This window comes from Erpetoichthys calabaricus, chromosome 10 (assembly GCF_900747795.2).
Source record: "Erpetoichthys calabaricus chromosome 10, fErpCal1.3, whole genome shotgun sequence".
NCBI classification, from domain to species: Eukaryota; Metazoa; Chordata; class Cladistia; order Polypteriformes; family Polypteridae; genus Erpetoichthys; species Erpetoichthys calabaricus.
The window spans coordinates 73967698-73989996 of NC_041403.2; the positions used below are offsets into that span (position 1 = coordinate 73967698).

Below are 22299 nucleotides of genomic sequence, written 5' to 3' on the forward strand. Positions count from 1 at the left end.
CCTCTTGTCCTCAAAATTATGCCAATATATGATTTTAGTTTTTGCATATTGTGGTTTGAAGCAAGTTAATGTATACTATAATTCATTTTTTTTTTTTTTTTTTTTTTACAGTGAAGTTTTTTTGCTGAATATTTTATTTTGGACATGAAATTGTGTGATTGGAAATTATTAGGACTTCATATTCTTATATAGATATTGGGCAGGTCTTGTATGGATATTGGGCAGGTTAGCTGATAACAGAATTTGAGAATTTCACTTATGCTCTTCTCACTAGTTTCTCACTAACCTCTTTAGTTAGTTTTTCAAAAGCTTGTGAGAAGATCAGCGAAATGTGAAAACCTCTCTTGGTGAAACAAAACCTCTCCCCCAAAAAAAAGTTTCCTTTAAGAGGCATGGTTGTCTAAACTTTTGATGAAAGTAGCAGTTTAAAGCAGGGACCCATCATGAAGCAATGCAAATTAAATTCTAAAATACTGAGGGTATATTCAGAATATCATCCATCCATCCATCCATCCATTTTCCAACCCGCTGAATCCGAACACAGGGTCACGGGGGGTCTGCTGGAGCCAAACCCAGCCAACACAGAGCACAAGGCAGGAACCAATCCCGGGCAGGGTGCCAACCCACCGCAGGACACACACAAACACATCAAGCACACACTAGGGCCAATTTAGAATCGCCAATCCACCTAACCTGCATGTCTTTGGACTGTGGGAGGAAACCGGAGCGCCCGGAGGAAACCCACGCAGACGCAGGGAGGACCCGGGAAGCGAACCCGGGTCTCCTAACTGCGAGGCAGCAGCGCTACCACTGCGCCACCGTGCTGCCCCTTCAGAATATCAGTGTAGGAAAAAATGTAATAAATGAAGTATGCCTGAAGTGCACAAAACATTTAAGCTCAGTCTCTAGTCCTAAATCTGAACAAAATGGGAAAACTCCACTAACTAAACTGTTGACACTTAAAACGATTTGGTATATGTGTATAACAAGATTTGTAAATACAAAACCTATAATCTTGAAAATGGTTTTTAATGGGTGCAATTTTTTTTATTTCCGTTAAAATATACAGTGTAATTGCAGTGAAAGAGTTTCTGATGACAGTTATAAAAGTTTAAATGTTAACAGACCATTCAGACCAACATACATGGTTTTATCGCATTCACCTGACCTGTCCATAATAATGAAGGGCCCCATGTTACTTTGAAAAACATTGTGTAAATAGTTTCATGAGATACAAAGGTTTTGTGTATAATGCGTGGAAACTTAAGGTACTTCTTTAATTTACAGATTCCTGTGGAAAGAAATATTTTCTAAAGTTTTTGTGAAATGTACCCTTTTTTCCATTCTTGTCTTGTTCTTGTTGGAAAAGTAATCATAAATTATTTTTGTCTCTGTTTGCTTAAGAAGAAAACATTGGTCTCTTTTAGTAAGCATTGTTTACAAGTTATAATTTACTTTTTCAGATATTTATAAATTATTTTTCATGCAGGTGTGACATTATCTACTGCAATGGTAAATGCTGGTTTGACCACATTCCAAAAGATTGAAGAAATACATGCTAGGGAACTGGAGCTGGTATTTAAGAGAATATTTATATTTTATTGTCTGAGATTACTATACAAATTCAGGTTTTATTTAATGAATGTGGTTATATATTTTACAGGTCTTAAATAGGCACCCGCCTTTTGGCAATCAGATAAAAGACGCTGTAAGACATCTTCCAAAATATGAAGTTAGTCTAGAACAGGTATTAAATTTCTGAAGTGTAAACATTACTATTTAGAATGAAATGTATTTATATGTTTGCAGTTATTAGTGTTTTTTATTATTGGAGCTTAATGTTATTACTGAGGTTTTCATGTTCTCTTTGTATTTCTTTGTGGGTTTTTTTATTTAGGAATCTATTTATTTCCCAATAGCTTAGAGACATTTTGTAAAGTTTTTTGGCTATGCTAAACAGACTTGGTATGAATGAGTGGATTTTTGAGTTTTTCCTGTGATGGAGTGACAGCTTGTCCTGGTTTAGTCCTCCGTGACCTTAATCGTAATAAAGCATAATCAGAAAACGTATTGTATGGATGTTTGCAGTCATTTATGGTCTTCATTAAGGGTTAATCATATAATCTAATCTTAAGTTTGTTTTCTGGAAATTTTATTTTGTAGATCGCAAGATACAGTGCTTTAGTTGCGGAAATTGTAATTACTGTTAACTTGATAAACCATGAACAGTTGAAGTTGAAAAGGACAGCTCCAGATAGTCATTATGTAACTATCCTAATAGGAGATACTGATAATCGAGTGATCTTCAAACAAAAACTCACGTAACTATTTTAACTTCTTTCTATAAATAACTTTGTCACTAATAGTCATAATTTATAATGGAATTATATATGTAACTACTAATGCTTTGTCAGAATCATCAAAATAACAATTTTTGGAATTTAAAATGTGCCTTCTGTACCTCACACTATTCTTCTCTGCAAAATACTTTGAAACCATTTTAATGGGTGCTGACTATTTTACTTTTGTTCTGTAATTGACTGACTTTCACTTTGTTTTTTCATCTACAGTGGAACCTCGGTTCGCGATCGTCTCAGAACATGTACAAATCGGTTTACAACCAAAAAGTTTGCCAAACTTTTGCATCTGTTCACGACCACACACTCGGTATACGAACAAACAAGTTTCCCTTTCGGTTTGTGCGCACCGATGATTTCCGCACGTATTCAGTCTCTCCCTGTACTGTACATTGTTCTCGGTGCATCACGCAGAGGGACTCTCTCTCAAAACTGTAACCTCCTCTCAACCCAGCTTCCTCCTGTGGTATAGTGGGTCCACAGCTCCTGTCAAAAAGGCCAGTTTTAATAAATAACTAAATAAATAAATAAAGTAGGTGCAGGCTCGCGTGCTGCTGAGAGAGAGAGAGCGCAGGCTCGCGTGCTGCTGAGAGAGAGAGAGAGAGAGAAGGTTCGCCTGCTGCTGAGTGAGAGAGAGAGAGAGCGAGCGCGTGCAGCTGAGAGCAAGCGAGCCTGTGGGTGCAGCTGAGCAGGGAGCCTGGGTGTTTGTCTCAGTGTTATTCAATGTTTTTACATTACAGTAGTTTACTATTACACTGTGCATTCTATGGTATAATTAACTATTTTTGTGCTTAAAAATCTTTAAAGAAAACATATTTACATACAGGTCGTACGGTCTGGAAAGGATTAATTGTGTTTATATACAATCCTATGGGGGAAATTACTTTGGGTCACGACCAAATCGGGTTACGACCAGAGTTTTGGAACAAATTATGGTCGTGAACCGAGGTTCCACTGTAGTTAAAATTTAGCTGTACACTGGTAGGTAGGGTGTCCTGAATATAATACTATCAATATGCTTCAGTTTGCAACCATTGTATCTGTGAATGCTATCTCCGGGCTTTTAAAGACTTTAGGGTTAATAATGTTTTAATGCATGGATATTTTTTACCCCCAGTCATTTTGTAGGCTTGATTCTTTCTTTTTAAATAATTTTATTGGAGATTTTAATATTTTCTTTAATCCTAAGAGATTTTATGTTGCTAAAATCTGGAAGTTGGTCAAAGAAAATTGAGGTCACCAAAACAGTAGAAGGAGAAGAATTAAGTGTGAACCTAATAAGCTCAGAATATGGTGAGTTTATGCATAACTGTATAGCTTTGAAATTCCAAGACAGTGAGGCATAGTGTTGTTATAGTAGTGTTCCCTTATAACAATGCCTGATTTACTGGTCTGTCTCTTATCTGGCTTACTATTTTTGAGGAATTTCTATGTTGTCGTGTTAAAATTATTTTTTTAGCTGACTAATATCCCATGCCATTTAAGACATATCATCCATGTAAGTGAGTTTGCCTTCTGATAAACTGATGGCCCATGTAAGGCTTGGATCTGGAATTGCACAAATTGTAGCTAGGACATGGGCCTGTGACCCTATATTAGAACAGAACATCATAGAAAGTAAATAATAATGGTAAAGCCTTCATTTCAGACTGCTCACCTTATCAAGGAAGAACTTTGCTTTTCTTCTGAAGATGATAGAAAAAAGTAGAAAAAATGCAGTTGAGGACTTGACGTGGCTGTAGATGAGCAATGTATTATGTGTTGATTAGAACACACAGATAGAAATTTCACTGTCCTGTGTACGTGTGACAGTAAAGAGTTAATAATGACTACAGCATTTAAGAATGATTTCACACTTGGATCACCTTGTTCAAGTCTGAATCCCAGTTCGATTGCCATATTCCCCCCAACCCTCACACTTTGCCTCCACTGGTCAGTAAATTTGCATACTACTTCATTTACCAACATTCACACTGTTTGCTTCCATCACTAAGTAGTGGAGGAGAGTAGTTCATTTACTCCTACTAAGAGTAACTAGTCGGTAGCAAATTGGTGAATCATGTTCACTGTACTTTTATGGTAATGCTTTTTTGTTTATTTGGTGTCGCTTTCAGAAGTAGTAAACACCAAACTGCACATGTCTGTTTGCTGGACATGCATTCATGGAGTAAACAGAGAGAAACCCTTCACACAAGGATTTTGAAGAAACAGAGACTAATGAGACATGCATTTGCTGCTTTACTTGCAGTTTGTCATTACCTCTCTGTCAGAGGCACACAATAAAATTGCAACTGGTTAAAATTTTGTGAGTAATTTTGCTTAATGGTTTTGCAAAACTGCACACGCCAATCTTTTGTTTTCTAATATGTAGGCAGTTATAGAGCTATATGAGGTAACAAGCTTTCTCCAGTCAAAAATTACCAAATAGTATAGATCATCACTAGCACAGAACTAATAACACATTTTTATGTGTTCTCAATCTTTGTTTTAGCATTTTCATCAAATCACATTTCTAATGAATATTCAAATTCTGTGATTCAAAACAATCTCTTGCCACTCTTTTTCATGTTCTGAAATAGTGAACAAATGGATGAACATATGGGAAGATGGAAATACTGAAACATTATATTGTTTTATATATACACTTTTTTTCCCATCTACCACATGACTAAATATTCAGTTGAATTCCTTCTTAATGTAATGTGTGCTGGGAAAATGGAGGCCTGACCTATTCATAGTTCAGATTATTTGCTTACAAATTATGTAGCTTCATAGGAATATCTATGGCTAAGTGTTTATTTGTCCACCCAATTTTATTTTACAAATCATTAAAGATGACAAAGCAAATTTTATGAACGAATCACATTTTAAATTAAGTTAAATGTTTGCCAGAAAATATTAAATTCACAAACATTAATTCTCTTGTTACTATTGTACTGTAGCTGCACCATGTTAGTAGGAATTGAATGGCATTCTTCACGATAATATCTTCAAGTAAAAAAAAAAATAACCATAAGAGTTTGAATCTTTAGTGTAAGTAATTAAATTATCTAATTGATTTTGTTTGATTCTATAAAAAGAAACACTGCTATGTGTTCATGTTTCCCTGCTTGCATGTAAACATGGTGTGACTGTGGGAACTATTTTCTCCATTTTCACCAAAAAAGCTATACCAGGGACTGAAATTCTGGCTTGTTTGCCAGAATAATTATACAGACCTGGCAATATTGTCTTCAGTAGAGAATGTAGGTGGGCTCATTCTCTTTCACGCTTAATTCTTATCTGACCATTTTTGAACTTCTCAATCCTTTTGTAAACATTCCACTGTGGTAAAACACTGTCTCCTGTGGTCGAAATGTAACCTCTTATTAAAGAAAGAAACATCCTCTAACAGGACAATTCAGTAATCAGGCAGGAGAAAAGATGTTCATTGTATCTTTTAATTGCTACTCAGCAAAATGCCTTGGAGGGAGCATTCTTCAAAAGCAGTCTGTTACAGCATGGTCAGAGAAAACAAAGAATAGAGGTTCATTTTATAAACTACTGAATTTACATAGAGTGTCAATCAATGCATACATTTTACTCTGGTTGGTTCATTGGTTTACACCCAAATGATTTATGTAAACTAAAAGTCTGTTATATTCTGGTTCTTCTCATACCTTTGAGTTGCGCCACCACCCTTTAAATTTCTGTGCATATAAGTGTCCATTCTCATTTATAGGACATTTGCTGATTTCTTAGTCATCCTTCAGTACATTTTGTATATTACATCAACCTTTCTTCTGGTATTCAGTATTTTTCCTAACCAATTCTTATATTTCAGTATACATTTTGTTGTTCACTTGACCTTTATCTGGTTTCCTGGTGTGCCTGAACAGGTTTCTGATATGTATTACGCCTTTATGCTATTTCTTTAAGATGAATGCTATGTTACCCTAAAATTATTCTTCCACACTCCTTATTGTGCAGAAAACCCTCACTGGATTTTGTTCCCTGGTGTACCTTTAGCCCATTTAAAGCAAATTATTGCCTGCTGTTCTTCTTTGGTACAAACCGAAAGTGAAGCAACAATATATTCTCCTAGAAAACAACGAGAATATGACTAATCAAGGTCAGAACTTAACCGCTATGACCAGGAACACACCATATTTCCATATACTGTATTTACGAGGAAATCTGTGACACCACCCCAAATAAAATTATTCCAAAAATTATCTTTCATTTTTGACTTACCTCCGTACTTAATGTTGACAAGTAATATTAAGCTGTAAACTAATTGTCTTCAATTTGAATTCATTTAGCTTCACTTTTCCTGCTGTACTTTCATGTCTAGAAATTCTGACATCCCAAAATATAGAATTGGCAATGACAAGCACTTTACCTTCATAATCAACAGACTTGTTGCTGTTTGCCAGGTACCTTTTCAGGGTATAAATAGGTGACCTAGATTGTCTAAATAGTCCATTTAACTGTAACTCACTTATTCTAAAGTTGAATCACTGATGGCTTTGGCCACCCATATACTATAGTGGGGCCTAGTTGATTTGATAGTTTTTTTAATTATATATATCATAAGTGGTTCATAAATATTTTTCCATCACAACTCAATTTTGCCATTTTTCTATCCTTGATATCTAGAATTGCCAACTGCCATCACACCAGTGGAGTGCAGGGGGAGATTGGGTCCCCTCTGGAGAACTGGCACTGGCAGTCATCCCAGTTCCACCTTGGACAATCGCCACCGATTATGCAAGACAATGGCATTTGATTAAAATGCCCATGGTGACCCATCGCTAGGCGCTACACAAACCAAACGTGACACTTTTCCATTGAGTACTGTTTTGAATCACGGTCCTATGTGACCCAAATTCAAACAACACACAATGGGTTGCAACCCATAGTTTAAGAACCAATGTTTTACATAAAAAATAGTAGTTTTAAAATTGTCTGCCTATTTGCCTAATTTTCCTACCAATTCAGCTAATGCTGAGTCATATTTCAAGATATGCTGAAGTCAACCTCAATTTGTTGACTTCTGTAAGATATCAAAATATATATTGTAATTCCCTGACAAGCTGTTTTTTATTCCACTGCTTTTACCTGTTTACAAATAATAATAATAAAATAATAATTCATTACATTTATATAGCACTTTTCTCAGTACTCAAAGCGCTATCCACACAGGGAGGAACCGGGAAGCGAACCCACAATCTTCCACAGTCTCCTTACTGCAAAGCAGCAGCACAAGCACTGCGCCACCTGTGAGGACAAAGAAAATGTAGCCACAAATTGAAAGCTTCAGATCATGCACCACACACAAAAGCTACAAAAGTCTTAGAGTCAGACAGCAATACTATGAAAGCTACAAGCAATGACTATTATCTATATTTCAAAAAATTGAATGGCCTGTAGTCTGAACATAATTAACATTTAATGATACAGACTTTGAAAGAGTGTACAGCTGCTAATTCTGGATTTCAAATTCTTTTCTGCCAATGCCAATTAGTATTTTCAGGATATTATGTTGTGCAGTATATTTATCCATTCATCCATATCCAACCCTCTGTATCCTAACTACAGGGTCACGGGGGTCTGCTGGAGCCACACACACGCCAACACACCAGGCACACACTAGGGACAATTTAGAATCGCCAATGCACCTAACCTGCATGTCTTTGGACTGTGGGAGGAAACCCATGCAGACACGGGGAGAACATGCAAACTCCATGCAGGGAGGACCTGGGAAGTGAACCCGGGTCTCCTAACTATGAGGCAAGCAGCGCTACCACTGCGCGACCATGCCAGCCGCAATATATTTAGTTTTTTAGAATATCAGATGTTTTTACTGCTATGATGGCTTTTAATTTAGGGAATCAGTTTATTTTACACTGTCTAATTTATATGAATTCTTTGTGCTAACTAAATGAAGATTTCAAAATCATATGAAAAATAACATTGGATAAGGTACCTAAAAACCATTATGGAATTCAAGCAAACAAAAATAAATAATATACAGTATAATATATGAATGATGCACTTGTAGTTTGTAATATAAGGTGATAAGTTCTAAATTTATGTTAATAAATGTAAAGTTTATCCTTTATAATCGAAATAAATGTTTTTGTTAATTTAGTTGGAATAGACATTCAGCAGAAATTTGGCGTGTATTATTGTGTACTTAAGAGATATGGAATTCATAGAAATATGGTGAAGAATGGAAGACTGGAGACTCCACAGTGTTCAACTGAGGAATCTGGAAATCTTGTTTGTAATTCTGATAAAGGTGTTATTTTTAAAATTACTCCTTTAATTTTCTAAATATTGCACTATTTGTCTAATACAGCATTATCCAAAGTATGCATACAGATTCATAGATGATAATTTAACATTATAGTAGCAAACAAATCAAATTTTTTTTTGTAATGTAATTATGCATTGTGTTCCAAATTTATATAAAGAAAATAATCCTTAACAGTTTAATGTATCTGAAAAATAATGAATTGTGAGGATATTTTCTAAAGAACACTTACAAAATCACAATTTGAGTAATGCAAGTGATAAATATACAGGTATGGAACAGTGTTGCCATTATTTTAAAAATAATTACATGTGGAGACTGTAATTGTAACCAAGTCAGCTGACTTTCAAGGCTGTCCTTCTAAATAATTTTTCACATTGTGACCGTAAGTAGCTCTGTCTTTCAGTTTTCTTTAAAAGTCAAGTAAATAACATCCATTTCGGTAATCATTTTGGATACTAAACAAAGAAAAATGTCTTTAAAAGAACTCCACCATCTTTCAACTATAGGTTGTATTTTCTTCTTCATGTATTGTATATTAATAAATGACTAGCTCCCTAGTTAGCAAATGTCGTAAGCAATTTGCTAAATGTGTTGAAATTTAACACTATATATTAGGACTCCCTGCTTGACCTAAAATGCCAGTTTTAAACAATTTTGTAAATTCCATCACAGTTTTCTAAATGCCACTCTTTTATTTGTAGGTAATAAAGGGATATCTGTGGCAACAAAAAACAGCAAATATTCAGACTCAAACCTTTCTTCTTACCTGCTGGATCTCAAAAGTAGAAATGAAGTATTACCATATACACCAGTAAAACGTCTAAAGGTAATAAATTTTACATTTTTTCTGAATGGGAAACACGGACTATGGGTGGAAGAAGAGTTTATAAAGGGATTAGCAATATAACTGTTACCTTTGTTTATATATCATTTTATATACTATTATGTATTCAACTAGATGAAAATGTCACAAGATGTGGGGATTTTGGACCATTATGAATTTTCACAAAGAAGAAAGTCCCCTGTACCAGGCATGGAAAGGTATGATGGATATTTACAGACCTTTCCGTTCATGTGTTTTTGCATCTGACTTTCAGCCCTGTCAGGGCTTTGCATCAGCAGCATTTCCTTAGAATAAGGAATTTGGTAACCTTATCCTACCAGGCTAGACAGTAATGCTCTCATTGAAGGAATCAAGTAGTCAATTAAGTTATTTTGTATTTTTTCTTAAGTAGAGTTTGTCAGAAGTATTTAACGTGATTTATTTAAGGTGATGTATGTTTTAATTGAAATGTTTTTAAAGGTGTGAAAGTCAAGACGAAGTCAAGATGGGCATTTCATCACTACCACAGTTACCCAAGATATTTCGTGATGATGGTATATTTATAGCACATTTTAAGAAATATAAATTTTAATATGCATATAAGTTTATTTTACTAAAAGTATCATATTAATGGAATATATGTTAAAGGAAAGTTAAACCCAGTACTCATAATGTGCACGTCCTACACCATATATATAGAAATTTATGGAAGCAAAAGTAATTTTCAGGACTTTTTCCAACTGTAAGGTTCAACTTCTGCTTTTGTCATTTTAAAAGTTGTTTAATTAAACCTAATAAATGACACATGTTCATTTACATTTTTCATATCACATTTTTGTTAAAATAATAGAAAAATGGTAGCATTTTATTAACTTAAGAAAGATTTGCTGGCTGTCAAGTCAAGTGGCTTTATTGTCATGCCATCCATACACAGTATTGCAGCATACAGTGGGATGAAATACGTAATTTTCCCCTGGACCGCAGCGCAACATATACATAAACACAGGACAAGTGCAAGACAGGTAACATACTGTACTGTACTATAAATAGGGGAGGGGACAGCACAGAATTCAGAGTCTAGACAGCCTTTGGCTGGGGTATAAGCTGACATAAACTACCAGACATAGTTTGGATGCTATAGTGCCTTACGCCAGATGGAAGTAGGACAAACAGGTCAATGGAAGGGTGGGAGTGGGCCTTCACAATGCTGTAGACTTTTTGCATACAATGTTTTATAAAGATTTACTGTAAAAGGATTCCTAAAGATGCAAGTCGATACAGGTTCAATTTAATATTAATTGTTAAAAAAAAATATTGTGCGTTGACTTTGCACTCTTCAAACTCGTGTGATAATTGTTAGATAAGAAGTGATAGGAGATGTGAAGATTACCAACCCATATCTTTCTCTACAACAAGAGAAAGTACAAATATAATAATTAGAAATAAATAAACAGGTGCTTGCTGGAAAAAATACAGTAAATGTTAAAATTTTTTGAATATGTAAACTTTAGTATACTAAAAAATGACATTTCAGCTGAAAATTTGCCTAGGAGCTACATTTTCAAATGTGTAAGACATGTGTAGTGAAATTTATTTTTATTTCAGTGTTTTTGCATTGGAAACCATCTTTAAGTACGAAGGAAAAGAAGCCCAGTTCTGGCATAAAAAGTAATATTGACAACATGCATAATGATTATTTTAATACCTGCCATAAATCAGGTATTTTTGATGTAACATTTGAACTTGGAGTTGATGAGGAGGAGGAGGACTGGAAAGATGATGCCATTGCAAATACAAACAAATATGAAGTTAGGAAGAAGAATGAACAAAAAACTCCAGGTAATGAGTATTTTATGGCACCTTTTTATAATATACAGTATATATTAATAATATATACAGCTTATCACTAGTACTTTTTTAAATTCAGAACATGAAAAATTGATTATAGTGTATACATTAAAGATGACCACAACAAATTTTGTGCTTTTATGTTGTCAAATTTTTAATTAAAAAAAAGTTTTAACTTGAACAAATGTGTTAATTATAACTATGTATTTGCCAATGATACTACTGTATTTTGTAAACAGGAACTATGAAATATTCAATATTTTAATGAAATGTCATAACATTATTGATAATAATTATACAGTAATCCCTCGCTGTATCGCACTTCGCCTTCGCGGCTTCACTCTATCGCGGATTTTATATGTAAGCATATTTAAATATATATCGCAGATTTTTTGCTGGTTCGCGGATTTCTGCGGACAATGGGTCCTTTTAATTTCTTGTACATGCTTCCTCAGTTGGTTTGCCCCAGTTGATTTCATACAAGGGACGCTATTGGCAGATGGCTGAGAAGCTACCCAACTTACTTTTCTCTCTCTCTCTCTTGCGCTGACTTTCTCTGATCCTGACGTAGGGGGATTGAGCAGGGGGGCTGTTTGCACACCTAGACGATACGGACGGACGCTCGTCTAAAAATGCTGAAAGATTATCTTCACGTTGCTACCTTCTGTGTAGCTGCTTCCTGAAGCGACATGCTGCACGGTGCTTCACATACTTAAAAGCACGAAGGGCACGTATTGATTTTCGATTGTTTGTTTTTCTCTGTCTCTCTCTCTCTATCTCTCTCTCTTTCTCTGCTCCTGACGGAGGGGATGTGAGCTGCCGCCTTCAACAGCTTTGTGCCGCGGTGCTTCGCATACTTAAAAGCCAAACAGCCCTATTGATTTGTTTGCTTTTCTCTATCTCTCTGACAGTCTCTGCTCCTGACGCGCACTCCTTTGAAGAGGAAGATATGTTTGCATTCTTTTAATTGTGAGATGGAACTGTCATCTCTGTCTTGTCATGGAGCACAGTTTAAACTTTTGAAAAAGAGACAAATGTTTGTTTGCAGTGTTTGAATAACGTTCCTGTCTCTCTACAACCTCCTGTGTTTCTGCGCAAATCTGTGACCCAAGCATGACAATATAAAAATAACCATATAAACATATGGTTTCTACTTCGCGGATTTTCTTATTGCGCGGGTGGCTCTGGAACGCAACCCCCGCGATGGAGGAGGGATTACTGTAGTAGCTGATTATAACCCATAATTAAATGATGATTTACTATTGGTTGTTCACTTCCTTTTTAATTAGTCCTTGGAAAGTTATGTTTTAGTTTGTTAATACTTGTAACTGCAGTATTTTACAAAGATCTTATAAATTATAGTGTATTATATCCCTAGGCTTTTTAACTTATTTATGAAATTCCCTGAAACTGGGCATAGACATACACTGTTTAATGATTACTTGGCCTACTGTAATGCCAGAAATTATCCTTATTCTACTATTTTCTGTATAAACTGTTTTTTGTAATTGTATTTATTATTTATCTGTTACTTGTTGGTTATACATTAGATAGCACTGCCAACCCTCAGGTCTAGCATCCATGAATCAAATCCCCTGCCCAGATTTTGACTGTGTGGAGTTTGCTTGTTCTCCTTATGTTTGCATGAGTCTCCCCCTGAGCACTTGGTATTCCTTCCACAGTCCCAAAGACCTATGTATTAGGTTAATTGGTGATTCCAATTTAGACTATGTGCACATTTGAGAATGTTATGGTATCCGTGGCACACCACCCAGGCAAATTTTGGATTATTAAAATGTTGTATTATGATCGGATGGGATCAAAGAAGTGAATTAAAAAACATTTTTGTATTATGTTTAGAGATTCTCGGACCTCAACAGCAAAAAGACAGAGAAGCCACACTTGTACTAGAAGATGTTGACATAGAAAGATTCCAGGGGCAAGTATACTTATTATTAGTAGTAACACACAAAGAGTATCACATGATTTGTGTGTGTTCGCATATATAGTTCTTAGATTTTAGTTGTTGATTCTTGTAACTGCAATATTTTACAAAGGTCTACGAAGTTTTAAACCTTTACAAAGGTTTAAATATTGTAAGACATTAATACAATTAGAATTAAAAAATAAAGTTTTTGTCAGCTTGTGTAAATCTATATTACTAAACGACAGTTGTATAATTATATGCATGGACGCAGGACGCACCGAGGCGCATGCGCACAGCACCTCAGCCTCCCAGAGTCACACCCAGCGGCTTCCCAGAGTCAGTAGGTGGCGCCCAAACAACACAACCTGTAAACTAAACTTGCTCTAATCCACTGTGCCAGCAGTCAGTGTGGCATATTTGAATCACATAACGGTAATTCAGTATTAAAAGTAAGTTGAATTATGATTCCTAACAGTAAACGACTTCTACCTAACGACACAGCCACAGAAAAACAAAAACGAGACCGCATGGATAAGAACAATAAACGAAGGCTCCTACAACGCGCTTCAGAAACACCAGAAGCAAAGAAGTCACAGCTCCAAAAAGAAAGAGCTCAACGATTAGAAATACAAAAACAAGCCCGTATGGATACGACCTGTAAACTAAACCTGAGGTAAAGCGTGCACGCCAGGTTGTACAGTATATATGCACAGATGCCAGAGGCAACAGGCAAGCCGTACACACTACCACCGCTGCCTGAACGCGACCACCCACACCACCACATATACCACCTTTGTTTAGTAATGTGCCCCTCCAAGCCTGGGTCCGCCGCCATCGTCACTTCAGCACGCGAATCCGCAGCCGTCAGCAAACTACTTCTACCTGACGACACAGCCATAGAAAAACAAAAACGAGACTGCATAGATAAAAACAATAAACGAAGGCATCTACAATGCACTTCTGAAACACCAGAACCAGATGAGTCACAGCTCCAGAAAGAAACCGCTTCAGTACAAATATGTTTATTTAATTGAATGAAAAATTTCCCAGGACGCACCCACCCTCCATGATTTTTCATCCCTCCAAATATTGGAGGGAACAGAAAGTGATTGCCATTCTTGGATTTGCGATAATCGCGGGTTTACTGGTTTCTTAGATTGTGCAAATGCAATTAATCTTTTTCATGTACTTTTATGCTGCTATTTAATTTTTACATAGTTATCACAACATTAAATGCAAGTTATACAGTAAATTGATTTATAAAATTAAAGTTATTTTCAAAAATTATGAAATTATATTAATTACTTCTTTTGTACATTGTTTGTGTGAGCACCTTATCGTTTAATAACTTGTTTCCAGTATCTCTCAATATACTAAACTTGTTACTTTCTTTAATTTTAGAAGAATCTTGAAGAATAGTATGGCTCATGTAACTGGAAGACCTCAAACTATGTGCACTAATTATTTAAAACCAGGTGCCATGAGTTTCAGTGTAGAAGATGTAAGTTGTATCAGTAATCATTACTACAGTACAGTACATTTACATAGACTTTTTTTTTTATTATAAAATGGCATATCCTGTCAGTATAATGAACAGCATTATGGTATGACATTACAGATGTGACTGTTTTAGGAATGATTCTACATTAAATTCAGCAGAATGTCTTAATTTACTTGTTGTATGGACCAATGAAAAATAATCAACTGTAATACTGAACAAGAGAATAATCAAAAGCAGGCTTAATAAAGGCTCGGTATTATTAAAGGTTTATACATATGCTTAGCTTTGTTATGTTGGCAGTGAGGAAGAAAAGGTCTAGGATTTCATATGGTAAATGTAAAGAAGAACTTACAATAAAGAGAAATCTGCAGAAATTCAAGTTAGTGTAAAGAAAAAAATACAAAAATAAGAATGAACACAACATAATATGACTAAACAATAAACATAAATTGAATACATGTAATTTATTTAAAAAAAAAAAATGTTCACCAGATAGTCACTATTAGCTAGCATTCAGTGTCATAAACAACAAGATGAAAAGTGTCACCTAAGTGTTGAAGTAGCTTTTTTTAATTTTTCACACTAGAATGTATAAGATCAACCAATGATATAACAAAATCCAGATATATAGCATTAACCCCTTAACCGCCCTCTGCCGGATATATCCGGCACCGTTGTTTTATTGCTAACGCCATACTGCCGGAATTATCCGGCACATTTGCCTGTGGTTATATGAATGCCTGGCAAGTAGTATAACTGATGGTTTGGCGTGGGTATTATTACTACATTGCATTTCGACAAGTCTGTGGTTGTTTTGGCCGGTCATGTGACGTGATTCGCATGTGACAGCTGTGAATATGGCGAAACGTAAACTGACTTCAAGTGAGGCTTTGCAGGCGATTTTGGACAATTCTGATCATGATTGTAGCAGTTCTGAAGAAGATTTTAGCGACAGTGATGAGCAGCAACGTGCGCTGCATGATACTGTGAATGAAGACGCATCGGATGACGGCGCTGAGTGGGTGTATCCCCAGCACCTCAGCTGGACTGCTGCCCGAGGTGAACTACCTTTTCTGCATCCGTTTGAGGCAACGTCTGGCTTTATTGTTGATGTAAACAATTACACTGCTGAGCAGTTTTATGAGCTGTTTGTGTCACCTGATTTGATCAGACATTTTGTTCATCAGACAAATCTGTATGCAGCACAGTTTATTGAGAAAAATCCCAATTTACCTCCACATTCCCGTGTTCGTGCTTGGTTTGACACTGATGAAAACGAAATGAAAAAATTCATTGGGATTTTGATGTTGATGGGAATAATCAGAAAACCAGATATTGAGATGTACTGGTCTACAGATCCTATGTATGCAACACCTATTTTTGCAGCTGTCATGACATGTAACCGATTCTCTTTGCTGCTGAAATTCTTTCATTTGAATGACAACAGAAATGAGCCAGATAAGAAAGATCCAAACCGCGACCGCTTGTTCAAGCTACGTCCTTTGATTGATCATTTATTTGAAGCATTTCAGTTGCCCTACATGCCAGGACTGTCAGTTGCAGTTGATGAAAGTTTATTGTTGTGGAAGGGCCGCTTACAGTTTCGACAGTATCTACCATTGAAAAGGGCACGGTTTGGTATCAAGATGTTTTGCTTAGCTGAGAATTCAGGTTACATTTATAGATTTCGTATATACACTGGCAAAGAGGATCCTATGAGTAGTATTTCAGCAGTGTTGCCAGATGAATGTAAGGACTTTGGACTTTCAGAAAAAATTGTTGTGTACCTTGCCCTAACACTATTGGACAATGGGTACACCATTTGGATGGATAACTGGTACTCCAGTTGTAGGCTGTTCCATTACCTTCATCACCGTAAAACTACAGCATGTGGCACAATTCGTTCTAACAGGGTCCCTCCAGAAGTTCGCAATTCAGCGCCAGCACCGGGTCAGCACATTGCATACCGCAGTGGCCCATTGCTGTGCCTGAAATTTCGAGACAAAAAAGATGTTCACATGCTAACAACTCAGCACAATGAGTCTGTGCAGGAGGCTCCCCGCAGAAGAGGACGCCCCTCACCTACTGATGTCCGTTACAAGCCTCAATGCATCATTGAGTATAACAGCAACATGGGTGCTGTTGACAAGCAGGACCAAATATTGGAACCCTATTCGGCTGCAAGAAAAACTATGAAGTGGTACAAAAAGTTATCAGTTCATCTGCTCCAAATGGCAATGTTAAATGCTCACATTTTGTACCAGAAAAATGGAGGCACAAAAATATTTCTGCAGTTTGAACATGACGTCATTGCAGCCTTCATTTTCTCTGGTGAGGAACAACATGCAGATAGAGTAGAGGCAGTGGTGAGGCTCACAGAACGTCACTTTCCAGACAAACTTGAACCAACACCAACTTGGACCAAGCCACAGGCACGCTGTCGTGTCTGTTCAAAGAAGGGTCAGCGTAGAGACGTCAAGACCTTCTGCTCAAAGTGTCCCAGCAATCCAGGACTTTGTGCAGTTCCCTGCTTTGGCCTGTGGCACAGCAAACTCAAATACTGGGAATGAAACTATGATTGACTGAACTACTTTTGACTTTTGAATTACTTTTGACTGTTCCGTTTTGTTGTAGACAATAAATCCAGAAGCCTGAGAAAAAGTACATTTTGTGTTTTATTATGTGTTTGCCCATTTCTAGAACTTGCACAACATTTAGTGGTCAATACTGCTTGAACAAATGTAAAAAATGTAAAAAAAAATGTAAAAAAGTAAAAAAATGAAAATTGTTCAGATTTCGCCTGGCGTGGGGAATATTTAGGGAGTTGGCGGTTAAAGGGTTAAGGTATACGGGAAATTATCTTCATGCGGTAGAATACAGAACATTGTATGAATTTGTTTATGGTTATTCCCATTTCATCATTACTTACTTATTACTTATTTTTACATTGTTCTGTGCAGTATGATTTTAACATTAGCTTATAAGGTGTAGGGATAACTGCACTGGCGATGGGAAGTTTGCTAGTGTGCACCCTAAGATGGTGTGGGAGGAGACTCTCGACCAGACAGGTAGAAATACATGCATCACAGTCACAAGGCGCAAGGTAAAGGGTGCACACTGTGAAGGGGCAACAACCTCAGAATTGGATGTGTCTAAACCATTTTCATGTCCTTCTGAAGATGGACGGCATGTCTAAAGATTGTGAGGTAGTAGGCGGGCATGAGCAGTCCCTGCAGGCCACCACAAAACCAGTTCCCAGAAAGGGAGAGGTAGTGATATTTGAGGATACAGTCATTAATGGGATGAAAGTGCAGGTTTGCTCCATAGACGGAGAGTCTTGCACAGTGTGTTGCCTTCCAGGTGCACAGGTGGGAGACTTCCCTGGAAGTGCTAATAGGCTCTTGGCCAGTGTGGGGGTGGATCCAGTGGTCATTGTCCACATTGGAACAAATGACATACATAACGGTAGTCTGTGAGTTCCGCCATTCAAATTTAAAGGCTTACATGCCAGGCTGAGGAGCAGATCTGATAAGGAAGTCTTTTCTTAAGTTCTGTCTATGCCACGCACTAGACTGAGGCGATTAAAAGGCTTAATGAGTCATTGAAACTCCGTTTGGAACACATGGGACCAGTTCCATTGCAACGGGTTACATTTGAACCAGAGGGGCACCAATGTGTTGATGAGGCATATGAGGAGGTTAGTCGAGGATTGTTTAAATTAGGGTATGGGGGGGGGGGGGGGGGGGGTCAAGGAGTTTAGGACAGGCCAGGTTTAGAACTACACAAGAAGGAATAAACCAATAGTGTAAAAATAAAAATAGCTTTCCTTAATGCTAGAAGTATCAAAAAAAAATGTGAGTTGGAGTTGTTGTATGCAGCGGAGCGTAATTATATTATAGTAATAGCAGAAACCTAGCTAATTAACAAAGATGGGGATGAGTGTAACAGATAGGAATACACATTTTTTAGGAAGGATAGACAGAACAGAAAATGAGGAGGGGTTGCTGTTTATGTCAAATAGAATTTAAATGCAAGTCCCCTTCAGTTGGACAATGATCCCCATCTTAGTAAGAAGTTGTGGATTTGTCTGGAAAGCATTAGGGAAAGAAGTCTTTAGGACTGTGTTATAGACTGTCCAAAGCAGGCAATAATTATAATGCACATCTTTTTGGTAATATTAAAAAGGCATTTTTACAGGGGGATATAGTCATGGGGGACTTTAACTACCAGAATATTAACTGGGATAACCTTGCAAATAGTGAAGCACAAGAGCAAGAGTTTTTAGAATTAATCAGTGACTGTTTTTTTAACAGAGTATGATAAAGCACCAGTGTGAGGTGGAGCCTGCCTGTTTTCGATATTTTGTAATAATCAGGACATAATTGAGGGCGTAGAGATAATTGAACCACTAGGGTCAAGGTGACTATAAAATAATGCAGTTCTCCGTGTTTTGAAAGACTGTGGATGCTAAGACTAAAACGGTTAAATTTAACTTTGGTAGGGCACATTTTTAGCAGATGGGGCAAAGTCTAAGGAGATAGATTGGGATAAGCTTTTAAGTGCACAGATAAGTTGAGGAGTAGTGGAAAAGGTTTAACAATGTTTTAGATATAATGCAGGGCAGTTACATGCCTACATTTAGGATTTGTAGGTAATGAATAAACTGCAGTGGGTTAATAAAGAGTTGAGAAATAAGCTGGAAAGGAAAAAACAGCTATATAAGGTTTATATGATTAATAACAGCAGGGTGACCCGTAGGGCATATGAGAGCATGAGGGCAACCATTAAGAAAGATATTAGGGAGGCTAAAAGGCAGAGAGGAATATTGCAGATAAGGCAAAAGATGACCCAAAGAGATTTTTTCAGTATTTTAGTAGTAAAAGAACAGTCAATGAGAAGGTGAATTGCATCAGGAATAGTAAAGGGGAATTAAAAAATACAGAGACTGAAATAGCAGATGCTCTAAACTCGCATTTTTCTGAGGTCTTTACATGTAAGGAATTGGATAACTTCCCAGTGGTAAAAAAGACTACTAAGGAGGTACTGAGTAATCTGGAAATTGTAGAGGGAGAAGTACTCCTCAGATTAAATAGGCAGAAATCAAACAAATCACCAGGACCAGATAATATTTAAAGTCAAGTACTTATAGAGGTTAGCAAGTATGTATATAAGCCCTTGACTCATATTTTTAAGAAGTAACTGCACACTGGGGAAAATCTGAAGGATTGGAAAATGTCATATATTATCCTGTTATATAAAAAAGGTGATCACGCAGTTCTGAGCAACTATAGGCCAGTAAGCTTAACTTGCATCACATGTAAGTTAATGGAAATAATTATTAATGATAAGACTGGTAAGAATAGGACTTTTATTGAACAGTCAGGATGGGGTCAGAAAATGGAAGTCATATTTTACCAACATGCTGAAATTCTATGAGGAAGCAACAAAAGGATGTGATCGAAGTGGAACATGTATTATTTTTACTTGGTTTTCAGAAAGTGTTTAAATAAGGTGCCACATGATAGGTTGGGCATCAACCTAAAAGAAGTGGGAGTTCAGGGTGCTGTTTGTAGATGGATGCAAAATTGGATCAGACTAAGGAAACAGAGGGTCACAGTGTGAGGAACTTTATCAGCAGCCGTTAAGAGTGGGGTCAGTGCTATTTTTAATATATATAAATGATTTGGATAGGAATATAAGTAACAAGCTGGTTAAGTTTACAGATGATACCAAGCTAGGTGGATTGTTCTTGGGCAGATTTGTGGTAGATGAAATTTAATGTAAGTAAATGTTAAAAGTTTTTCACTTAGGAAGTACAAATGTTAGGTTTGAATATGCAATGGGAGGTCTGAAAATTGAAAGTACACTTTATGAAAAGGATTTAGGAGTCATAGTGTGCTTAGTGTTCATATGCCGTTAAGATGACTAACAGAATGTTACGTTATAGCACAGTGTGTACAGTATAAGTCCAAGGAGGTTATGCTCAAGTTTTATAATGCACTGGTAAGGTCTCATCTAGAGTACTGTATACAATTTTGGTCTTCAGGCTTCAAAAAGGATAATGCAGTGCTTGAGAAAGTGCAGAGAATAGCGACTAGGCTGATTTCAGGGCTACAGGGGACAAATTATGAGGAAAGATTAGAAGAGCTGAACATTTTCAGGAAGTTTTTCTTGTCATAGACAACCATGGACAAATGGAGTAAGTTACCTAGTAGTGTGGTAGACAGTATGACTTTTGGGGCTTTCAAAACTAGACTTGATGTTATTTTAGAAGAACTAAGTGGATAGGAATGGCAAGCTTTGTTGGGCTGAATGTCCTTTTCTCATCTAGATTGTTCTATCTTTGGGAGAAGTTGGGGTGGGAGGTGTCGGGGGTTTGGGGATTAATTCAGTTGAGTTATTGTGCACAGTTGGGGGTAGATAGGATCATACACTACAAATGAACAATGGAGAAATGTGGGGGCAATAGGTCTGTGGGTGTTGTAGTAGAGAATGGTGGGGATGTGCTGATGTCAGTCCTGGGATAAAGGTCTCAGTTTAGTTATTTATTTATTAGTACAAACAGTATTAATTATGTTGTAATGCAGTTTTCCAGGGAATATTCTCTCTGCAAAAATGAGAAGGTCCAAAATCTAAATGAATCTTGGGGTAGACTCCACTACATTTCTGGATTGATAGGAGACAGTTGAGATGCTTTGGTATCCTTTTATCATCTATGACTAATTCTTCTGTACCATCCTGATTCTACTCTACTGAAAACTAGTGCCTTCAGAATACCCTCATTTATTTCTCATTTGATTTTTTTTAAACGCCTTGTGATATTGGGTAAAATAATGACTGATAATAAGTAAGCCCCCAGGGTGTCCTCCACAGAAGCTTTACCTGACACAGCATATCCAGAAAAACAACCAAGGACAGTGCTAACTCTACACTGGAGGTATTATGTCTCTTACCTGCTTTGAAGTATTTAATAATCAAGTGCCACCCAATTTAATTCTGAAAGTGTTCTCCAGTATTTTTCTGATTACTGTTTACATTATACAATAGGCTAACAGTAGCATTTTGCTGAATGAACTGTATAGCATTATTATTGCTTTGATCATTCGCCCTAGAGATGAATGAGCTAAATATAGTGGCTAAGTGGCAAAGATTTAGGGATAAACCAAAGCGAGTTGTTAGTCTGAAGCAAGTGTTGAAACACTAAAGTTATCTTGTTCAGAGAGTAAAATTAAACTCAGTGTTGACCAGATTTCTCCGTCTAAACTGAAATAGTTCATTAAAGATATATTTTTTAAAAGATTTTAATTCTGTCACCCTTTAATATGTGGTTTGACTCTAAATAGCTGAATGCATTCACATTTAAAACAACCTGTGGCTTACCTACCAAGTAACAGAATAGCAACCAATGTACAAAATGACTATGTAACAGATGTGAAATATATAATGGGAAACAAGTAAAAACTTCTAATTCTACAGTTACTTCTTTTTTGACAATTATAGAATACAGATGTTTATATAATCAGGATATCACCTGCTAAAGAG

At 36.5% G+C, this 22299-nt stretch overlaps 1 protein-coding gene across 1 annotated transcript in view; it reads left to right on the top strand.

Moving 5' to 3' along the window:
* hfm1 (helicase for meiosis 1) overlaps positions 1-18233 on the top strand; it is a 77679-nt gene extending 59446 nt beyond the window's left edge. The window contains exons 24-35 of the mRNA XM_051932442.1: positions 1490-1575; positions 1664-1747; positions 2164-2321; positions 3547-3650; positions 8491-8640; positions 9360-9484; positions 9617-9699; positions 9962-10035; positions 11087-11320; positions 13190-13268; positions 14658-14757; positions 17937-18233. Of these exons, the coding sequence (XP_051788402.1) occupies positions 1490-1575; positions 1664-1747; positions 2164-2321; positions 3547-3650; positions 8491-8640; positions 9360-9484; positions 9617-9699; positions 9962-10035; positions 11087-11320; positions 13190-13268; positions 14658-14757; positions 17937-18233 (1574 nt within the window). The remainder of the gene's footprint in view (positions 1-1489; positions 1576-1663; positions 1748-2163; positions 2322-3546; positions 3651-8490; positions 8641-9359; positions 9485-9616; positions 9700-9961; positions 10036-11086; positions 11321-13189; positions 13269-14657; positions 14758-17936) is intronic.
* The last annotated feature ends 4066 nt before the right edge of the window (positions 18234-22299 follow it).